This window comes from Exophiala spinifera (assembly GCF_000836115.1).
Source record: "Exophiala spinifera strain CBS 89968 unplaced genomic scaffold supercont1.3, whole genome shotgun sequence".
Classification (NCBI taxonomy): domain Eukaryota; kingdom Fungi; phylum Ascomycota; class Eurotiomycetes; order Chaetothyriales; family Herpotrichiellaceae; genus Exophiala; species Exophiala spinifera.
The window spans coordinates 2,907,319-2,928,561 of NW_015622515.1; the positions used below are offsets into that span (position 1 = coordinate 2,907,319).

The 21,243-nt window shown below is 51.4% G+C and overlaps 12 protein-coding genes across 12 annotated transcripts; 6 read left to right on the forward strand and 6 right to left on the reverse strand.

The window, feature by feature from the left end:
• Positions 1-331: 331 nt before the first annotated feature.
• Positions 332-679, reverse strand: PV08_04794 (uncharacterized protein; the record flags this gene model as incomplete). Its single annotated transcript, XM_016379138.1, has 1 exon — positions 332-679. One exon carries the CDS (start codon positions 677-679, stop codon positions 332-334), a length of 348 nt encoding a protein of 115 aa, XP_016237815.1.
• A 755-nt stretch (positions 680-1,434) lies between these two features.
• PV08_04795 (uncharacterized protein) lies at positions 1,435-2,967 on the forward strand (the record flags this gene model as incomplete). Its single annotated transcript, XM_016379139.1, has 1 exon — positions 1,435-2,967. The coding sequence occupies one exon, from the start codon at positions 1,435-1,437 to the stop codon at positions 2,965-2,967; it is 1,533 nt and encodes a 510-aa protein (XP_016237816.1).
• A 33-nt stretch (positions 2,968-3,000) lies between these two features.
• Positions 3,001-3,897, forward strand: PV08_04796 (uncharacterized protein; the record flags this gene model as incomplete). Its single annotated transcript, XM_016379140.1, has 3 exons — positions 3,001-3,100; positions 3,154-3,233; positions 3,286-3,897. 3 exons carry the CDS (start codon positions 3,001-3,003, stop codon positions 3,895-3,897), a joined length of 792 nt encoding a protein of 263 aa, XP_016237817.1.
• A 955-nt stretch (positions 3,898-4,852) lies between these two features.
• Positions 4,853-5,245, reverse strand: PV08_04797 (uncharacterized protein; the record flags this gene model as incomplete). Its single annotated transcript, XM_016379141.1, has 2 exons — positions 4,853-5,034; positions 5,182-5,245. The coding sequence occupies 2 exons, from the start codon at positions 5,243-5,245 to the stop codon at positions 4,853-4,855; spliced, it is 246 nt and encodes an 81-aa protein (XP_016237818.1).
• A 479-nt stretch (positions 5,246-5,724) lies between these two features.
• On the reverse strand, positions 5,725-7,251 carry PV08_04798 (uncharacterized protein; the record flags this gene model as incomplete). The annotated part of the gene is made up of 2 exons (XM_016379142.1): positions 5,725-7,063; positions 7,115-7,251. 2 exons carry the CDS (start codon positions 7,249-7,251, stop codon positions 5,725-5,727), a joined length of 1,476 nt encoding a protein of 491 aa, XP_016237819.1.
• Positions 7,252-7,877: 626 nt separating this feature from the next.
• Positions 7,878-8,515, forward strand: PV08_04799 (proteasome subunit beta type-3; the record flags this gene model as incomplete). The annotated part of the gene is made up of 2 exons (XM_016379143.1): positions 7,878-8,312; positions 8,372-8,515. The coding sequence occupies 2 exons, from the start codon at positions 7,878-7,880 to the stop codon at positions 8,513-8,515; spliced, it is 579 nt and encodes a 192-aa protein (XP_016237820.1).
• Positions 8,516-9,070: 555 nt separating this feature from the next.
• Positions 9,071-12,002, reverse strand: PV08_04800 (uncharacterized protein; the record flags this gene model as incomplete). The annotated part of the gene is made up of 5 exons (XM_016379144.1): positions 9,071-10,856; positions 10,907-11,223; positions 11,271-11,447; positions 11,516-11,794; positions 11,871-12,002. The coding sequence occupies 5 exons, from the start codon at positions 12,000-12,002 to the stop codon at positions 9,071-9,073; spliced, it is 2,691 nt and encodes an 896-aa protein (XP_016237821.1).
• Positions 12,003-12,444: 442 nt separating this feature from the next.
• Positions 12,445-12,922, reverse strand: PV08_04801 (uncharacterized protein; the record flags this gene model as incomplete). The annotated part of the gene is made up of 3 exons (XM_016379145.1): positions 12,445-12,486; positions 12,541-12,784; positions 12,846-12,922. The coding sequence occupies 3 exons, from the start codon at positions 12,920-12,922 to the stop codon at positions 12,445-12,447; spliced, it is 363 nt and encodes a 120-aa protein (XP_016237822.1).
• A 520-nt stretch (positions 12,923-13,442) lies between these two features.
• PV08_04802 (uncharacterized protein) lies at positions 13,443-15,254 on the forward strand (the record flags this gene model as incomplete). The annotated part of the gene is made up of 3 exons (XM_016379146.1): positions 13,443-13,796; positions 13,843-14,013; positions 14,070-15,254. 3 exons carry the CDS (start codon positions 13,443-13,445, stop codon positions 15,252-15,254), a joined length of 1,710 nt encoding a protein of 569 aa, XP_016237823.1.
• A 635-nt stretch (positions 15,255-15,889) lies between these two features.
• On the forward strand, positions 15,890-16,594 carry PV08_04803 (uncharacterized protein; the record flags this gene model as incomplete). Its single annotated transcript, XM_016379147.1, has 1 exon — positions 15,890-16,594. The coding sequence occupies one exon, from the start codon at positions 15,890-15,892 to the stop codon at positions 16,592-16,594; it is 705 nt and encodes a 234-aa protein (XP_016237824.1).
• A 47-nt stretch (positions 16,595-16,641) lies between these two features.
• Positions 16,642-17,478, reverse strand: PV08_04804 (uncharacterized protein; the record flags this gene model as incomplete). The annotated part of the gene is made up of 1 exon (XM_016379148.1): positions 16,642-17,478. The coding sequence occupies one exon, from the start codon at positions 17,476-17,478 to the stop codon at positions 16,642-16,644; it is 837 nt and encodes a 278-aa protein (XP_016237825.1).
• Positions 17,479-18,419: 941 nt separating this feature from the next.
• PV08_04805 (uncharacterized protein) lies at positions 18,420-19,723 on the forward strand (the record flags this gene model as incomplete). The annotated part of the gene is made up of 3 exons (XM_016379149.1): positions 18,420-19,029; positions 19,203-19,336; positions 19,601-19,723. The coding sequence occupies 3 exons, from the start codon at positions 18,420-18,422 to the stop codon at positions 19,721-19,723; spliced, it is 867 nt and encodes a 288-aa protein (XP_016237826.1).
• Between the last annotated feature and the right edge of the window lie 1,520 nt (positions 19,724-21,243).

Sequence of the window (21,243 nt, forward strand, 5' to 3'; positions counted from 1 at the left end):
ATACATCCAGCCAGGTGAGTAGTCTTGCTGTGAGTAAGCCTCCACCTGTCATGTGTGATGTGATCGTCTCAAACGTCGGTGCTTCCATCAATGGTCAGTTGCACAGTCGACCTTGGTCTATCAGAGGTCTTGGGGCCTGCACCCAACGATTGAAGGGCTCTGATCGTTGTAGGAGCAGAAATCCCATGCCTTTCTCCCTGGCGCTCACTGCTAGAGCCAGCAAAACAGCTAATTCCGGCAGCGGTAACTTTCATGTCAAGACATAACCCGCAACCGCGAATGGTCCAGGAACGTCAGTGACAAGAGTAATAGCAGGTTTCCGCAATGGCCTCTATGGTGGCGACATTTTATCCGGCGGCGTTCCAACAAGCTCGCTGACGGTTAATGGCCTATGGACGGCGGCGTTCCTTGGTGCACCATCCTCGCGAGTCTCGCTGTCTGTCGAGGGCATATTATCTGCCGAACTAGATGCTTGCTCCGTTTCGGATGCTGACGCTGGTCCTGATCGGATGGCCAGCCTCCTCTCTTGCAGATGCTGGCTTATTGCGTCCAAGGAAGAGTTGCCCCGGATGAAGGCTACCGTCTCCTCGACTCCTGCTTCCGAACTGTCACGCAGAGTCAGAAGCAGATTGTTGAGGAGTTGGCTGTGGGTTTCGTGCTCTTGGATTTGACTTTTCATCCTGGTCCTATGTCGGCCATCCTCCTCTTGCTTGAAGATGCATTCCTGGGATTTCTCAATGCATCTATCGCAGGGTTGTGTACCACTACACTGTACCCAAAATCTGCCTGCATCAGGAAAGCCAAGTGAGATTAACTTATGACCCCACGACGAACCTTTCGTCTAGCTTCCTTACATGCTTGACAGGCAAATGATACGTTCTTGCGGGCCCGACGTTCTGTATTTTCTTTAGGCGGCGGCGGAGGAGGAGGAAGAGGAGGGCGCGATGCATTACTGCTGATGGAGCGGAAGCTCGACATTGAGAGGGCGGCGAAGGAGACATGTCCTGTTGCATTATTACGATGATGGCCCAGGATGCGTCAATCTATTTGTACCCAGGAATACACCCTTTGAGGGCGTGTCTGAGTCGACAGAGAGAAGTATCATGTCCATGACCGGAATATGTTTCCGATCTGCGTAGAATCGGTGCCAGTGATTCGCATTCGTCTAAAAGCGCACCGTTGGCCGCGCTACTCCACGTCGAAGAGGATCTGGCCACCTTTGCCGAGGCTGCAGCCACTGTGTCTGTGATTGGGTGATGAACCGCGCACAGGATCCAGGCCCAACCGAACCCATTAACGCTGTTGGACGCGTGCCCTGCGCGTCTCGTGTAGGAGTCAAATAATTTGTGCTTTGTGTTACGCACCGGCCGTACTCTTACCTCGTCAAGTGCCTTCAACCCAAACAAAGATCATATACCTGGATGATCTGTCGTGATGGCGCCGATCCACGGTCTCTTGCGGCCCTGGCAAAAAGACGAGAAAGCCCAGGAGCAAACTAGAGTGTCAAGCGACTACAGCCCGCTCTATTCGTACCGCCTGTTACGGGGGGAGAATAAACACTATGTGCAGCAATATGGCGACATGTATTTCTTACGACTTGCGAAGCTCAAGCCTGCTGTCGAAGCGATTGCCGCCGAAGATTGGGATGATTTTGAGATCGCAGGCGAAAGAGCCCAGAGGGTGGAAAGAGTGCTGGATGTTCGTCAGGGTCAATTATGTTGGGTTGTGGGCACAATATACATGGATCTCCCATTGAAGCCCAACATCCTAGAAGACATCTCGAAAGATCGTTGGGTTGCCGGGCCAGCATCACAGCATCCTTACTACTCTGAGAACGGAGACACCCAGGTGATGCTTGAAGACGAATCTGGTCGTCTGCGCTTGACAGGGGCAATGTTGAAGAACAACGTGTTGGTCACAGGTGTCATCGTGGCGGTGCTGGGCACAGAAAACGCCAATGGAGACTTCGAGGTGTTAGATCTTCACGTTCCAGAACTGCCGTCGCAGCCGAAGAGATGGGAGGGAGACGAAGAGGAGGAGGTGAAAATGGACCTGGATCGGCCGGGAAACAAGATTGCTATTTTGAGCGGCTTGAATATTTCGGGTACAGAGGCAGACACCTTGACGCTGTCCTTGCTCAGTGAATTCTTGCTGGGGGAAGCCTTGGATACGGAAGACAGACAGGAGGCTAGCACGATATCGCGCTTGATCATTGCTGGAAACTCCGTCGTCTCCGATTTTGCGCTTCACCAGCCACTGTCCGACGACCCAAAAAAGCTCGGGAACAGAAAATACGGCTATGATGCGGCCGCGTACAATCCTTCACCACCTGCCCAGCTGGACCAGTTTCTTGCCGAGCTCCTCCCAAGCATACCCATAACACTTCTACCAGGTGACCAGGACCCGGCAAACGTCAGTTTACCGCAACAACCTATTCACCCCGCTATGTTGCCGCACTCACGAGCATATACCACCGCCAACGTCAGCGACCCAGAGGCCGACCAACCTGGATGGCTAGACAGCGTCACGAATCCTTGGGATGGCGACATTGAGGGGTGGCGATTCATGGGAAACAGTGGTCAACCCGTGGATGACATTCTCAAATATGTCGAGTACGGTGGTCCTGACGGCAAAGGCGCTGATGGCAGGCTGGAGGTCATGGCTAGTATGCTGAGATGGCGGTGCGGTGCCCCTACAGCACCAGATACCCTGTGGTGTTATCCGTTCCAAGATCGAGACCAGTTTGTCATCGAACAATGCCCGCATGTATTCTTTGTGGGCAATCAACCGCGATTCGACACTACAGTGATAGACGGACCCCGGGACCAACAAGTTCGCCTGATCACAATTCCTAAATTTCACGAAACCGGCGAGCTTGTTCTCGTGGATGCCAAAACTCTGGAAGTCGAGGTGGTCAAGTTCGATATTCACGACGCAGCCTCACAATTGAATGGTCATGGATCATGAGGCTGAAGTTGCGGAAAATCTTCGGATAATTCCATGAAATACTTTCCAACCTCTCCGTCTACTGCATACTCCCTCTTCCACAAACCTCCACACGCCAAACGCTATGGAATAATGCGCATTAACGAGCGTACCGGTCAGTATCAACGTCGATTGTGCGTCTTCGACATTGTTCCTGACTATCTGCAGCCGTATCGACGGCACACGTGCTCTTAGTGCCCTACTCAGCCCATCATGTCCCAAAATATCATATGTGGATGAAAGATCCAGTAGGAATCGAGCCATTCATCAGTGTTTTACCCGGGTCTCATGTTATGTCAGGAAATCCAAGAAGCCACTGCTTCCGAGCCACTTAGTCTGGACGAAGAATATGACATGCAACAAAGTTGGCGAACCGACCCCGACAAATTGACTTTCATTATTTGTCGACCGGAGGAGTCCATGGTGACGGTGCGCAATGGACTGCTCGACGCCGACGCCATGATTGGCGATGTGAACATGTTCATCTCGACGACCGAAGACGACGCGGGGCTGTCACTTCTCGTCGGCGAACTCGAACTTATGATCGCTGAACGCAGCGAGCATCGGAAAGGCTATGGTCGAGCCGCGCTCTTGGCTTTTATGAGATACATAGTCACCAACGAAGAGGGCGTACTACAGGAACTCGTCGCTGACCAGACTCATGCTATTGGTCGGTCTCGACTCGACCATTTTGCGGTCAAGATAGGACAGACGAACCATCGCAGCATTACGCTGTTTGAAAGTTTGGGATTTTCCAGAACGAGTGACACGCCTTCGTATTTTGGCGAATACGAATTACGGCTCGAGAGAGACAAGGTCGATGGGCTGTTGGGTTCTGGCTCCGCGAGGATGGAACGGTTCTTGTCCGGGTACGAGGAGATAGAATACGTGTGCCCCGAGTACACAAGATAGACGGGAGTGTGAATGTAACGCAAACCCTGAGAAAATGGGCGGCGAGAAATAGAACACAGTTCTCATCCGAGAGTCACTGGGCGCCTTTTAATGCTCGTTCGTCTTGCTGGTTCGCCTTGTTTTTATTTTCATTCCGGTTTTTTCTTGGTCTAGCTTTTTGAGTACCTAGCTAGGATACGCTCCTATCCTCCCTCCCCTCTCCCTTTTTGCATTTCTCGCGACTGCGAGACTGGATATCGCACGCCCGGGAGGATGAAAAGGGGAACGGAGCCCCACCAGAACCGATTGCGGGAATGTATGATTTGTGTCCGAAAGGGCTAGAGAAGCAAATGAACTCTTTTCCTTCAAGGTTGTTGCACATCGCGCACTCCCACTGCCATTCGATCATTGGTGAAGCGGTACTTGGTGTCCTCCTGTTGCGAGTGATCCTCGTTCGGTCCTGACAAGACAACAACAACTACAACAACTCAACCACCGTCTCTGCCACGGTACTCTTCCTCTATTTCTTGGCCTTCTTGTTCTTCTTGCTGATCTCCTGGAAGGGCATGGCTAGAGAGAGAAAAAAACAAAGGTTAGCCTCGCATTCCTCTGACGAGATGTTTTGCAACTTGAACTTGGAACTTTTAGGTTGCGTGGAACTTCTCGTATCCGTCCCCCTCGTTCTCGTGCACCGCTCCATCGCACTTTGCAGGTTCAAAGACAGCTCGGCATGTCCCTCTTCAAAAAAAAAAACAACATCACACTGCCAACCACCAACAACCACACCGGTGTACACGCTCGAACATGTGCGATATCTCACAAATCAACTGCTCTTTTCTTTTTCCTTCTTTTTCACACACGGTATGTTGTGGCTTCTTGTTTCTTTTGCGTGCACACACGTTACATCTTGCTTTTCCCTCCTCTTCTCTGCGACCGCGCCTTGCTCCCGTTCCGGCATACCACGACAGGACACACGCTACCGAGACGCCACGGGACAAAGAATTCTCCCAAGGGAGGACGGTGACTTACTCGGAGGCAAACTCTGCTTGATCTTGTCGGCCTTGTCGCTGTCCTTGAGGATGAGGGTGTAGAGGTACCGCTTGCATCGGATCTTCATCTTGATGTCCTTGCTCTTGGACGACTTCATGAGGCGCGCACCTACAAGTGTCGACGCGTGGGACATCCGTTAGCAAGCCATGGACTAGACTAGACTTCTTCACTCCCTTCCCTCCGTTCAAAAACCAATGCCCTCCGGTCCAGCTCGGCACGAAAGAGAGAGGGGGAAAAAATAGACCATCAACACACCTTTGGCATCCTTTCTCCGCGCAATCTCGAGGAATTGCTTGATATCGGTGGTTTCGGAAGGCATCTTGGGCTTTTTGTTTGTTGGTTTTAGTCGGGGGAACAAAATAGGCGATACGACAAATGGTTTCGACAGAGTCGCAAAGTAAAGTCACTCCGTCTGCATAGTAGTAGATGCCAGCCAAAATCCAATTGTGGGCTGCAATATTCGGATCCCCACCCAGTTTGTGCCGAAGAACGGTCTCGTCACGTGCGGGTTTATCGACTGCAAGGCTACCATGCAGCCTTGCGAATACTACGAGTACTACGAGCACCAGGTCCGGTTACTCCTTTCTTGCTGGCGGAAGATACCCAGACGAATCATGAGGATGAGTGTAGGAAAATCGGCCATGTCCTTTAGCTGGTTGAAGCTTTCAAAAAAAACATCTCATATCCCGTTCACGCTAAACGCTACAGTACCTAGATTGCCATTGCTATGCCACGCTGAATACCACTCTACCCAAAATCCGAAATTTTGACGCGTACGAAAGTACCGTGGTTGTCCATCTATTTCTTGCTCAGCCCCTTTAACCACTTCGGCATCTTAGCCTTGCTTCCACCTTCGTCAGGTTTTGTGTCCTTCTTACCCACATCCACCTTCGTGCCGGGATCCTTATCGTCTTCTACAACGCCAGGAATGTCTTGCACTTTTAGTTCTTGAGCCTGAGATTGCAACTCTTCTCGTAATACTGCCTTGGTGCTCCTCGCTTCAACACTAGCTCTGCTGTCGTCCCAACCAAAGTTGACCAGTATCCGGCCTTTGAGTTGAAGATCTCTGATGAGTTTCTTAGACGAGTCATCCGGTATCGCTTCGTTCTTGCCTCTTATACCAGGATTCCTGAGGATAAATGGTTCCGATTTCCACCGCACAGCCAAACACTCTCTGACGAAATTGTAGAGATCTGCTGCTGAGTCAAGTCGAGTGAATTTGGCACTTGCCGCACTTTGATCAGGAAAACGAATCTTGATCTCGACTTCCTTCACCGCTGCCCACTTCGCGGCTTCTTCCTGCTCCTGCGCAGCCAGCTGGGCGTCAGTAAGTAACCTTGTATTTCTACTATTCTGCTGAAGTAACTTTTGGTGTACTTGTGCATGCTCAACCGTAGGTGTGTAATCTGCATCGTTGTAGAGTTGCCGAGCAGCAGCCGGTGTTGACGAGCTTGGCGGTCTAAAAACGGAGACCGGGCGACTTGTAGCGGTCGTTATCTGCTCTGGTTGAGGCTGTGAAGGCGCAATTGGTTGGGTCTCCTCATGGGATTGCGCCGGAGCAATTGGTGACGCTGATTCTGACGCAGCTATTGGTTGAGTGGAGATAGCTGGAGTTTCGTCTCGTACTGAGGTTGCGTTTGGGTTGTCCTGAGGTGCAGGTCCGTCTACCGATTCAAAATATCCTCGAATCTGGAGCATAGCCTCTTCTAAGGGTGTTTCTGTCGCACGAAAGCTAAGCCTTAACAATGCAGAACCGCTGTTGAAGCCAAGTTGGGCAAGAGTCTTTTGTAAATCAGTCAGCGAGGACAGCTCTCTGTTCATGGCCTGGACCACTGGTTGTTCATAATATAGTCTCCCGGCACCACTCTGAGTCGATGAAGGGATTCCTCTCGCAGTGAAATTCCGAGAGCCTGATCCTTCTTCAAACTTTCTTAGGACTTTCCATAACGTCGTGTCACTGGGGAACTTGTCCGTCAGTCTTCCATTGGGAATTCCTGCTGCTTCTGATTCGGGCACTTGTAGAGCTATTGAGACCACACCAGCTGACTTGGACAGCTGCACCAGTTCCAGTTTGGCGCCGGAAGAGAGCCCGGAGAGTCTTATCGTTCTGGAGAGGTCGACCTGTTTATTGCTGTGTCTGGTAGATTGGTTAGATGCTGGGTTTGCGTATGCGGGATGCCAGACTCACTTCAGGCCATACTGAGTGGGAGCGAGGTTGAGCTTGGCACATGCTTCTTCTAACACTTCGCTCAGTGGTTTTGCAGGGGTCGTTTTGATCGTGGCACGTCGGAGACTCGAGTCAATCACCACAACGTGGGAGGCCATGTTCGCCTGGCTAGGCTGGGGTCGAGATGAGGTGGGGTTGGGGTGAAGGAGGTTCCTGGCAGGTCTTGGGTGACTTTGTAGATGCTGGATGAGGACGCGGCTTGCTAAGACAGACAGTTGTGATAGAAGGGTCTAGAATGGAGAGTGAAATGGTATTGCCTGGAGTCCAACACCCATACTGCACGACGTGTGTTGAGTTCCTCCGCAGCGGCGACAAGTCGAAGGCAGACGAATGATGACATAGCGAGCATTTGCCAGCCTCGTCCACGCCTATTGGTCGCCCGAATCTCCCCTACTCAGTCTCTACCGAACAACGCGTTTGCAGCAAGTGCCTGCGCCCAGTCCGCAGTCCCGGTCATCTACCACTCAATTGTCTACAAACAACCTCTCCCTCTACACTAATCACTTGAGCTTCAGGTCGCTGTTGTTTGTGACTGTCTTCGCCTTGTCGTTTCCCTCACTCTAGAACACTTCAAAATGGTAAGCTCCCTCTCCAGCCCAGGAGCCAAATGAGGTTACTGACACTGTTCGCTTCAGAGCTCTCCGTTCGATATCAGTATGCCGCCTCTCTGGTCCGCTGATGGTCATTCTCTAACCTATCCGCAGATGGCGGTGCTTGCGTTGCGATGGTCGGCAAGGATTGCGTCGCCATAGCCTGCGATCTCCGTCTCGGCCTCCAAGCCCTGACCGTCTCGAACAACTTCCCAAAGATCTTCAACTACGCACCATCCGTGTACCTTGGGTTAACGGGTCTTGCGACAGACGTCCAGACGGTCAGCGACACATTCCGCTACAAGGTCAACATGTACAGACTACGAGAGGAGCGCAATATTTCACCACAGACACTCGCCAATCTAGTCTCCAGCAGTCTGTACGAGAGGAGGTTCGGACCCTGGTTCGTCAGCCCAGTTCTTGCTGGCATCAACCACACAACCGGAAAACCATTCATCTGCGGCTTCGATAGTATAGGCTGCATCGACTTCGCCAAAGACTTTATCGTGGCTGGAACAGCAAGTGATCAGTTGTTTGGTACCTGCGAAGGATTATGGGAGCCGGACTTGGTAAGCTAGGAATGCTGTTGCTCAGAGTGTCGACAGAAGAGGCTAATATCACATAACAGGAGCCAGATGACCTTTTCGAAACCATTTCACAAGCTCTTCTCAATGCGGTCGATCGAGACGCCCTCTCCGGCTGGGGTGCACACGTATACATCATTGAGAAGGACAAGGTGACCAAACGATTACTGAAGGGCAGACAAGATTAATCTCAAAGGACTGATTCGAACGATATCGCACACCCACTGAACAGGAAGAGGAACTCTAATCTTGGAGTAGACTTCGGGATCAACGCCTCAAGCAGCCACGAGGACAGACAGCTTGACGGGTTGAATTTGTATCATTGGCAAAAAGTCGCTGGTCACGGAAGCATACATACCGGCGTTGTTGATCAAGGGACTAAGCACTTGGGGTGCAGAGGCGCAATATGCATGAATAGGTGACCAATTATTAGGTTTACAAACGAAGCAGCCCTCTCAGACTGATTCAGTCGGGAGTTACCATCTCGTCGAAGCTCATAACGAGCTCGGCCCGTTCAATGTGGTAGGCTACAACCGCGAAGAATCACAATAAGCAAAACCACTCCTACGACGTGAATGCAACCTAGAGCCATTGTCCCTCATCTTCCAAGTTCATTTGTGATATTCTAGAACTGATTGACGTCCTGTCCTGCCAAATGCAAACCCCGGCAGCATGCATGACCAGGCCCGCAACCCAGAATGTCGCATCACGATGCAATCAGTGTGGCAAGATGCGCTCGCTTCTCAGGAGTACACCTTGACCTTGACGGCCAACACCCCATTGACAGCATCCTCCCAACTCTCTTTCATGTTCCCACAGTAGTTTTCCATCCAAGCCTCGGCGCACAATTCCTGGACTATCTGCCCGAGCTCCGAGGGGACGCCTTCGCGGCCGAAGCCTACATCAACCAATTTGCCCAGCACACCGGCCGCAGTGACCTGTTCTCTCATGTCTCGCGCATCGTCATGGATCTGTTTTTCCAGCTCCGAGACAAGTTTTCGTACTTCACCGAGCTCCTCCTTGCTCGGGCCGACGGCTTTGCCCTTGGCTCTTTTTGACGGTTTCGACGAAACGCCCAGCAACATGGCCACGACCTTGAGTGTCTCCAGCTGACTGAGGCTGTTGTGTAGATCCTCCCAGACGGGCACGCGTACATCGCCCACCGACAAGCCAGAGGGATTTCTTTTCCGCCCATCGAGAGTCTTGGAAAGCCATTGACCGAGCTGAGACAGAACATCCTTCCATTGGTCTTGCGTCGCCGATCCGTCCTTTATGAAAAGTACGGCCTGAGCGAGAAGCTTGTAGCATGCCAAGTTGGAGGTTTCCTGTTTGGTGAGATCTGTGTTCTCGGGACTGTCACAGACACTTTCGAGCTGTGTCAGGGCATCGTCCAAGTTTTCGGAGACCTTGGTCAACAATGCCGGTTGCGAGGTTAGCTGCGCCTCTAGATATGTCGCCACATTCTCAAAAACAGACATTGCGGTTATCCACTTTTCTTTCGGTAGAGGACCACATCTGAAGCTTGCTAGCAGCTCAGGATCGTCGTCCCGATAAGCTGGGAGGTAACTGAAGTCTCTTTTATCCACAAGGTTTGATGGACGCCGCGGCAAGACGGTGTCTTCCAGGATTCCTAATTGTCTGAGAAGCTTCCGCTCTTCAATCAGGAACACCTGTCGATTCATACTGTTTTCGATATGAGAACGCACAACGACGCTGTTGTGGATGTTGGAATAACTGCCGTGATTGAGACCCCCTCGAATTCCTCGGACTAGGGCATTATCTGCATTCTCTAGTATTGTCAAGCCAGTACTGATGGCGTTGGAAGGATCGAAGCCTTCTTCGCCTGCACCATTCGACGCAGGATGCAAGGTTGATATTCGTGTCAAGAAGAGGTGCCCGACAGTCTCCCACTGCATGTTCTTAATAGAAAGCCGCTTGAACGTACTCATTGCCAGAGACATGAGGCCGAGATGCACTTGCAGATGAACCAGTAAGACTGTGAATAAATAATAGTCTCCGTACTTGGTTCGTCCTATTTCAAGCAAAGTCAGAGCGAACAACGCAAGCTCGTTGCAGTCTTTCTTCAACGAAAGCCGAAGTACAGCCAATACAGCTAGGAACGCCGCTTCTGGACAAGGTTTGCCAGCCTTTTCAGCTTCCTTAAAAAGCATCAGAGCTCGTTGGGCAAAACCTATGAGTTCTTGGTCAGGTGCGTCGGCTGGAAGGAAACTATAGTCAACTTTGAAGTTAAATAAGTCGGCCAGAAGCCCAGTGGAACGGGAGAGTGATATGGTGAAATCATCCAACCGGTTTTTATCGAGTCGACGTAGAGCCCCTTTCATGTCATCGAAGCAAAAAGCTTTGTCAGAAAATTCGCCGGCGTACAGTTTACAGATGCGAAGGAGTTCTTCCAAATGGTCGTCTCCTTGCTCGCTTTGCAAGAACTTCATCATCGCCATATGTGAGGATCTCGAAAACGGCTTAGCAGCGCAGGCATCATCGAGCATCTGTTTTGCTTTCGGTCGAAAGCTTCTGCAACGTTAGAACTGCGTCATTAGCTTTGAGTATGCGGGTCTTACCTCTCCGAGGGTAAGTGGGACAGTGCTGTAAGGTAAAGACCCCAAATCCGGTCATCACTCTGGCAGGACTGATCTGACAAAAGCTCATGGCAATAGCAGAACGCTTCCTCCCACTGCTCTGACTGTTCGAGAGACTGAGACAGCAGAAGCGCTATTAGTTGAGTATCTCGCTTTCCAATCCCAGACTTCGAGTTCAGAGATTCGCTCTGCAGTAGCTTTACAGACTCTTGAGGACGACCAGTCGAGTTGAGAATTTGAACGAGCAACGACACTTCTTCTGGAGTTGCGAGTCCTTTTCCAGGTGCAGAGTTCTCGTCCTACAGAGCATCAGTATTGGCTCTAGCTGTCCAAGCTTGATACGAACCTGACTGGGCGGAATCGCCTCTACTGCTTTGATTATCATCCTGTATGCCAGAGTCCCAAAGAGTATTCGGTCTTTCTCTGGCACGCTGCTCTCTATGGATATCAGGTAACACATGGCGATGTTCCAGAACTCGTAGTTTCGGTCCTGGGGGAATGATTTTCGCAAACCCATGGCGGCCTGTCGAGAAATTGGCCCCATGTCAGTGTCCATCTCTTGTGACCGTACAGACGTTCATGTAATCACACCTTTTGAGCACTGCGCCAGTCGCTTAAGTCAATGGCTTGATTGATCCAGCGCATGAGCAGGTCTTTGTCATTTGGTTTAGCTGTTGTGGCCCTTTCCCATAGCTTCATGAGTTCGTCATCAGCTTCTGTAGCTAGAGCCTTCAGTGCATCCTGCAGTTGATATATGGCTTCGGGCTCGGTGACTGGGGGCTTGCGCGTGCAGAGGCCGAGGACCTCTGTTCGGCCGCGAGCATGATGTGCTGGCTCAGGATGGCTGACGAGAACAAATGCTCTTAGAGCCTGTCATGCAGCATCAGCATCGAAGATACTCTCAACGAGAGGACTCGAAAAAGAGACCCGAGACGTCTCGGTATACCTGGAATCTATCGGACTTCTCGCCCTTCTTTGACCATTTATCACAGGCCTGGAGCGCCTGTTTCCAGTTAGAGGTTGCTATGGCATCCTGTATCGGGCGAATTCTGCGCTCAGTCACGCTTGGATCAGACATTGTCACATAACGGGCACCAAACGTGACAGCGCAAGTAAGTGTGAGGGGAAAATTGTTTTGAAAGAACTAAAATAAGGTGACAGAAACAGTGAACTGCGGAGTATCTGTAGATCGTTCCTCAGGCACCTCTCACTACCAACTGGGATTAATGGTGCGCCTTCTACCCTCGTCGACGCCTTGAGAGAACAATCCGCTTACAGCGATTACAGGACCCTTTTCAACTAGAAGAGATATGTTGCTGTTCTTATGACATCAGGGTTCGTGCTTCTTCACCAGAAAAGATATTTCATTGACACGGACAGGACGCTCCGGCTGCTGTGACATTAATTTGTGCATAATCCGCGCCGTGCTATGCTTTTAGAGATTTTGATATATGTCCCTGTTATCTGTTATACATGTAGTTTTTCACATTGCCAAATACGACCACACGGCACCAGGTCACTCAGCTGAACCATGACTTGCTCTGAGCTTTTCGCCGCGCCATCTGTGCAAATATTGTTAGACGAGTTGTCGCGATTTCAGCCGGGAGCACTCATACCCATTCTTTCTTACAATCCCGGTACGCTCTGTTTTCCGTGGACACTGTCAGTTCTTCCGGCCTAGCAAGTAGCAGCGAGATCAAAGCTTCATTCAGCGGGCAGGTATTTGTAGGCTGCGTTGGGCGATCAACGTACTGGAAATAATCCTGGCACATATCTCTATCTCCTCCATTTCTGTTCATACACCTGATGCTTTTGTTCGCTGCCTCCTGGCATGGATCGTAGTATTCTGAGGTGCGCTTCCTACAATGGCCCCAGACCATCAGCACATGCGGGTATGCGGATGTTATAGCATCTCACTTACGCTTGGAAAGCTTTGTCTTCTTTCTTCCAATTGACTTCCTGACCAGCAGACTGGTCTGACTCTGCTGTTGTTGCCATTGCGTTTCTATGGCCAAAGATTTATTCGAGGGAAGTTGTATAGCAGCGCGGAGAGCGAAGCGCATGAAGGCGCAGCAGGTCTTATCGATAAGAGAGCCTTTAAGGCCCTAAAAGTCCCTTACATAACCAAAATTAGGTGCCTAACTACCTGGAGCACAAGGTGAATACCAGCCTCGTCGTTGTCTGCATTATCTTCACCGCCCTCACTCCTCGCACAGTGTGCTTTGAGGAGTTTTCCATGATGGTCACAACGGGTCACAATATTAACAATGTTAAGGTCTTCACATTCATGACATGTGAGTGCCAAGTTTGAAGAGGATCCCTTCACTGTGGTGCCCAGAACGACAAGGTTCAACGTGGCTTCGTGATAGGATAACAATGTTCTAACTGCAAACAGTGCGGGTGTAACCATTGAAACTCGGACTCGGACTCGGTTCTTTAACAACATTTCTCGACGTTGTCAGTGTCGGACTCTCTTCGCTCGACATTTTCGATAGCAGTCGCCAGTACTCCGCGACGCATGACCGAACTCGACGGGCAGCAAGGCCACTTGAATGGTCACAGTGGCTTTATTCTCGCTGTCTTTTGCGTCGTCTCGATCTTCGTGATTTGGCCTCTGCGGATCCCGATCCCCAAACCTGCCCAACGACCTCTATTGCTCCTACTCCGGTCGACGAGGATAATATCTCATGGCGACTATGACAAGCTATCCCAACAACGACTACATCTTTCTCTGTCACTTAAAACCGCGCCGATAATTGGAGTGATCTTACTCTTAGCGACGACCACTATCCATGGCAGCACGATCAAACTTGGAATCAAAGGCGATGAAAGCATCAAGCCATACGATGTGCTGGTCCTTTTCATTTCTCTGGTAAGACAGTCAAATTTATCTTCGAACACTGTCTAAATTTTCACAGGCATACATCTCTATCGCTCTCGACGGTACCGGCGCTCTCGAAGCGGTAGCGCTTTGGGTGTCCAAGAAAGGTGGAAGTTCCGGCCGTTTGCTCTTCCTCTATCTCTACGCATTCTTCTTGTTGACTGCCTGTATTGTGGGGAACGATCCTTTGATTCTCTCGGGGACTCCTGTATGCTAGTATCAACCCTTGTGATTCACACATGCAGACACTTACCGGGGTGGCAGTTTCTTGCGTACCTGACGCACCATTCCAAACTCCAGCCAGAGGCATGGACCTTCAGCGAATTTATGGCTGCAAACACCGCATCGGCTGTGCTGGTGTCTTCCAACCCAACCAATATCCTCATTGCGGGCAGTTTTTCCTTGAATTATTTGACAGACTTCACGAAATGGACGGTCCTGCCTTCCATAATCCCGGCCATCCTAACATATCCGATTCTGATGGCCATGTTTTGGAAGAAAATCCCCAAAACCCTGATACCGATCGAAGTTGATCCCTGGTCAAAGCTACGCGATCGCATTGGGGCCTTCGCGCTGAGTGCCCTCATGCTCATCACGATCGCCGTCCTGGTTGGCACAAGTTTTGTTCCAGGTCATGCCGTCGAGGTGTGGATGGTCACAATGCCGGCTGGCGTGTTGGCCTTTTGCTTCGAAGTCGTAAGCGATCTATGGAGACCTGATGGAAAGCAGGAGGTTGCGGTCAAGGATTCGTACACGTCGTCCACAGAAGATCAAATCGTCGAACCACCGAGAGAGCAACTCCCAGTGGATGGTCATGCGAAGGAATCCAAAGAAGAGCCCGATCCTCCTCCATTAAGCACTCCCAACACGATCGGTTCGGCGACAGAGGAATGGTCTCTCCTTTCTTTTGCACGTAACGTGGCCAACCGCTTTCCCAGAACCACGCGCACAGTCCGCCGACTTCCGATCTCACTGTTGCCTTTTGCCATGTGCGAGTTTATTCTTGTCCGCGGCCTCGAGCAAAGAGGTTGGATCAAAGTGTTCGCCCAGGGCTTTGCAAACGCATGTACCACGCCAGCCAAGACGGTTTTCTTCATGGGCTTTGTCAGCGCGGCCTTTCTCTGTCCCCTCGCGGGCACAAACATTGGAGCCACAATCATCCTTGTCGAGATAATGCGAAACCCTGCTTTCTCGCAGTCTTCGGCTGCTTTAGCGGATCATCGAATACTACTCGGCGCCATATATTCGGTTGCAATGGGCAGTAACATTGGAGCCTTCAGCTACACATTCGCTGGGAGTCTTGCAGGCCTCCTCTGGCGTGATTTGCTCGCTGACAAAGGCATCAAAGTCAGTCAACTGAAATTTGCTCGTGTGAATGCTTTGCCACTTTTGATGCAAATTACGACAGCGTCAGCAATTGTTCTTGGTGAATTGTATTGGTTTTCTTAGCGTTTTGGCGATGTACATATTTTATGGAATTATTTTTAGAGCTGGGAGTTCCCCATAGTGGAGTATGGCCTTTTATTGTCGGGGATTTGGGCATTGAAATTCACGCTTCGGTCTCTTTGGACCAGACGGCAGATATGGCCAGATGGTTCAAGAGCTACCTAACTCAGGAAATCCAAAAGCAACAGGCGCGCGGTGATGAGGAATGTTGGAGTGGGTGCGAGGGATTTCATCTTCTTATACGATACACGTCGATGGTATCACGAGGGATTTGGCTATATTGTAGACTAGCATTCTTGAACAGGACATAGCACGCTGATACCATCGACATGCATCGTATGAGAAGAGCAAATCAAAGTCTCATACGAGTCTTGAGAAGGTGTCTCTCGTCTTTTAAAGCGGCGCGGGGAGCATCAACGATTGGGACTAGCTCGTGACTTACCCGGTCTACGTCACTGGTGGCTTTTTACTTCCCCAACCCCGTCGTCTTCGTTCGAAGAAAGTGACAGCTGGCCCTTTGAAAGACCATGCCCAAAAAAATCTAGAAAGGACGGAGTGTTGAGGGAGTAAATTCGACAGTGCTAGATAACAACGCCAGTCCAACACGGCCTCTTGCAGGGCGAAGAAGGAAGAAGAAGATGTACATCCTACCTCTCCTCGGTTACATTGGGCTAGTGGTGGGATTCGGGTTCCTCACCCTGTCCATCGCGTCCGGGCTGTATTACCTCTCCGAACTCGTCGAAGAACACTCGGTGCTCAGCGCCAAGTTACTCAGACGACTCATCTATGTGGTCGTGGTGGCACAGGTGCTTCTCTGGTTGGTCGACGGGTTCCCCTGGTACCTGACTCTGCTGGGAGTTGCCAGCCACGGCGTGTACTCGACGAACCTGCGCCATTTCCCCATAGTCAAGCTCTCCGACCCCTTCTTCATAGCGAGTTGCGGCCTGGTCATCCTCAACCACTGGCTGTGGTTCCGGCACTTCAGTCGACCTACGGGCTACCGCGGCGTGCCGAGCAGCAGGCGGGATTGGTATTCAGCAGCGCCCGCGTACGATCAACCCTCCTTCACCGAGATCGCGTCCTATTTCGGCCTGTGTGTGTGGCTGGTGCCGTTCTCGCTCTTCGTCAGTCTGAGCGCAGGCGAGAATGTTCTCCCGAGTATGGGGTCCGAGTATGCAACGGGCGAAAGACAAGGGGTGGGGTTCCAAAAGGGACACAAGCGACGGAACACTGGAATGGCAAAGGCTGCCGTCAACGGCGCAAGAGAGTGGATGAATGAAACGGGTGCAGTCATGGGTCTGTGGCGAGCCGACAATGTGCGGCCTACAAGGGGGTTCGATTGAGAGCAAAGTTTAGCATTCAACGACACATGGTCTGGTCGATTTGTCCTCTAGGATTCTTCTACAGAGGGCCAAAACTTGGCCTCAATATCGAGTAACCGCGCCCACACGGCAGTATATACGTCCTGACTCCGGTTGATGGCGTCTTCGCGCTCAGCCAACAGGTCCGTCACTTCTGCGATGTCCTCGACAAATTTCTCAAACTCGCGGCTTGTCCAGTTGGGAATGAATTCGTTACGCAGCGCCCCGCCATCTTTATCGGCATGAGCTGCCGGTGCTCCAGAAGGCTCCATGAACGACGACGCAAAGGTCCATGCCTTCAAGTAGCATTTCTCGGTAGCCCACAGGACGACGAGGCCTTCGAGTAAGCTCATGCTCGGGTCGGTCGAGAAAGCTCGGAATAGGTCAATGTATTGCTTTGTCGCTGGTTCAGCCGTGAAGGGTCCTTCTGGCCCAGCGGATGCGTCGAGTCGTAGGCCATATTTTTCCGCAGTGTCATTGAAGAATCGCAATTCTCTAAGGATGTTCTCGAGTGCAGAAGAGAGTAGATTGACAATCCGCCAGCGCAATGAGGTGGACTGGTCGGCGACGCTGTAGGGCAGCTCGACTCGAGCAATCAGGGCACCAATGAAGCCGATGTAGGATTGAGCATACAGGCGGTCCTGTGACAGCCAACGTTCGAGGGTTTCTTTGGAGAGCGTGCCCAGCCCAGCGTGACGAAGAAACGGATGCTGCGTCGCCATGTAGAATGGTTGAGGGGCAGAATCGAGCAAGAAGCTCGTCAACGATGGCGCCCTATTGAGCCGTGACGGTTGCAAGGCCGCCTGCGGTGATCGTGTAGATTCACTGGGAGCGGATTCCCCGGCGTTCTGAGATGAAGCAGACATAGCTTGACAAGTAATGGTGGATGGCACCAGGAGAATTGAGAATTGTGAAGAAGTCAGCAGTTTCGAATGAGCTGTTGGTACCGGTAGAGGGTTACACAAGTAAAAGGTATTCTTGGAAGAACCCCGCGTGTGCAGATTGTACCTAAGTTTTTAGTGTACGAGGCTTATCGATAGAGGATGGAGGGAAGCTGTTGAAAATGCAGCCAATCGTCACTAACGAGCAAGTGAACTAACTTGCTCGTGTTACTACAGTATGCAAGTAGTCTTCTCCGGAGGCACTCGTTACGGCTCGCTACGGGCCACCATCAACGGAGGCACGTAGGTACCTGTTTACTGAGCACTTACACTGTTCCTATCTATATCGGGGGGAACGGAGGTTGTGATAACGTATTCCAGACTCTCTGGACATGACCCACTGACTCCCTCCAGCTCCCATCCTTTCATTTTTAGCTGGCTGTATTCTATAGCCTATCCCCGAGTTTATCTACCAAGGTTTGTCACTAGCGACAAGCAAGGAAGTTGACCATTGATCCGGCGTATTACTCACCCATCAGCCACTATATCCTTTTAGGAAGGCGGACGATCTATACGCAGGACTTTGTACGGACTACACGTCTTCGTGTCTCCTTTTCTCTCAACGTCACGGAATGCACCCTTCAAGTCTTGTTTGTTCCGTAGGCAAAGAAGCGGCTCTTGCTTTATCTCCGCGCCTAAACACCAGAGAGTATCCGGGTATTTAAAGAGGCTGTGTAGGACGGCTTCAAACAACCATCATATCCTAACCTAACACTGTCACACACCACACACCACATCGACACTGACACCGACATAGTAATTAAGACAGTCACCGACACCAGACACAGACGACCTGACAAAGCAATCCACGACCCACACAGGCGCGAGTAGTCCCAGAAGCTCCCACAACTTACAACTCACAAACCATGCCCCGCGTCTTCCTCATCACCGGGTGCTCCACGGGCTTCGGACGAGAATATGCCCAAGAAGTCCTGGACCGCGGGGACCACGTTGTCGCCACTGCCCGCGACCCTTCCAAGGTCTCACTCAAGGGCACCACGCCGACCAACCACCTGGCAGTTCGACTCGACGTGACGGACAAAGCGAGCATCAAGGCCGCCTTCAACTCGGCGCTCGACAAGTTCGGCCGGATCGACGTCGTGGTCAACAACGCCGGGTACGGGCTCGCAGGCTGTTTCGAAGAGTACACCGACGCGCAGGTCCGGCAGCAGATGGACATCAACTTCTTCGGCCTCATCGACGTGACCCGCGAAGCCATGCAGGTGATGCGGGACCGCCAGCAGCCGCAAGGCGGGCTGATTCAACAAGTCACCAGCATCGGCGGGCAGCGCGGCGTGCCGCTGTTCAGCGTCTACTGCGCGAGCAAATGGGCCGTCGAGGGCTTCACCGAGTCAGTCAGTCTCGAGGTCAAGCCCGAATGGGGCATCAAGTTCACCTGCGTCGAGCCCGGTGGCTTTCGGACGGATTGGGCTGGACGAAGCATGCAATTTGCCGACCGTCATCCGGCTTATGATCGTGAGTGCTTTTTTTTTGTTTCTTCTTATTCCGTCACGCTTCCCCTTTTCTACCAAACACAAGCAGCAGCACAAGCACAAATCCGAACACTCCTTCCGACACACATTGCAAAAGGCAGAATGAAATAAGGAAAATGTCAACTGGTAACTGACTTGACAAAAAACAATACGCAGACATGAACGCTGTTGAACGTATGGGTGCCCGTCACGGTACTCAGGCCGGTGACCCCGTCAAGGGTGCCAGAGCAATGTACGAATTGGCCACTATGAAAGATCCCCCGTTGAGATGCGTGATTGGTAGTGATGCGGTATGTTTTTCCGATACTCTCTTACTCCGTTGTTGCGATCTCTTGTGCCGTGACTCCCAGTTCCTGTTTCTTTTCCATGGCATGACCTAGCGTCAGCACACTCAGCCCTCTCGGCGCGAACACGACCACCACCACCACCAGCCCTCCCATCCGAATTGGCCGAATCGGTTCAAAACCTTTCTCGTTCTCTCTTTATACCAAACGATATTTGACTTAACAATTGTTACTAACTCTTCCTCTTCTTTTGGTTTCCCCCCGAGATAGTACGCCGCCATCATGAACAAGTTAGACCAGTACGAACAAAACTACAAGAAATTCGAAACGCTAAGCAACTCGACCGACGTGGATGGGTACAAGGGGCCGAACCCATATACCTCCAAATCGTAAACCATGTCAAACAAACTCGACACCCTTGCTCGAACCTTTGATCTTTGGCCCTCAACGCTCTCGGCGGCCACCGACGATTCGACCCATCTTCAATCGGATTCGGATTTACTTGATAGCGTCAAATAAATACCAAGTCTGTTTGTTTGAAAAGCACCGACGGGTGAATAAGTGTATACCTGCCCAGGTACTCCGTAGTAGTTACAATCCGAGTACTCTGGTACCGTACTCCGTGGTCAACGAAGGACGTGTCTGTCTACCTTACCTACGTAGCTACTTAAGGCTACCGAGGGTAGGGTAGAGTAGAGGATAAGTAAAGTAGGACAATATCAGTGGTACATCCCTACTCGCCGCTCCATGCACACTACAGTCCACATACTGCAGAGTCCACGGCAAGTCGCCCGTTACATTTAATTTCTCTCCACGCCGCTATAACCACAGATGAACATTGTTGTTCGAAACCAACCCCTCTTTAAATCAATTTCATCGTCTAGTTCTTCTCTTATGTCGATCATGTGCCGCTACACATTCATGCTGGAAAAAAAGAGACGTATATGGACAACCGCAGCCTTCCCTCAACTTCCGCTCTAGAGGGACTGGGTTGTATCGACGTCGGAAAATCAGGCAGTGTGTACGCGCTTGACGCGCGCGACGAGTGGTGAAGAGGTACGACGGCGACAACGACGACGACGACGAGATTCGTGCCGAGCGAGAAAAGTTTATGACCGCCTAGGCCATCATCCCGACGTTGCCGAATTCCTGGGCGCTCTGGGAAGATGGTTCCACTGTCCTCGGGCGCGGACAAGTGCTTCGAGGTCAAACTCTCCAAGCAAAAAAAGCAAAACGGTACCGGATTAATTTCATTGCGCACAGAGTGTCGCTGGAGCAAACAGGCGGCCGTGGGATTGCAACATCTACACGACCACGATATCATTCAGGCCGACGTGGGATGTCGAAACATGATCATCGTTGACGGGCGATTCAAAACTCATCGACTTGGAAGGCTGCAGCGTTCGACGGGGGAAGAGCCATTTTCCTCGTACGAGTGGTTCGGCTATGAATAAACCGTCCACGCCCCACGCCACGGTGCAGACCGACATCTTTGCCCTGGGTTTGTGCCCTCTATGAAATCGAGACCGGCGGTCCCCCGTATCATGGGTTCAAACGGAATGGAAAACGCACGAGAGCACGTCGAGCGCCTGTACGGGAACGATCAAATTTCCGGACGTGGATGATCTGCACATGGGACCCTTGATACTGGATTGCTGGCATGGGAAATTTGATTCCACGCGTGAGGTTGTCGAGAGGATCGGACTGCTCGGGCAGTCTATACCACCACCACCACCGAGTCACGGTCTATCTGAATAAGCTGGTGGAGGAGAATGATCGTGAAGTGCCAGCCAAAGTGGCGGCGGTGGCAACCGCCCAGCTGAAGATGGACCCTTGAAGCGATGGTCAAAGAAAAGACACGGTCCGTGGAAGATACGGAAGGGGATCGATTGGGCTCAGGGTACGAGGGTACA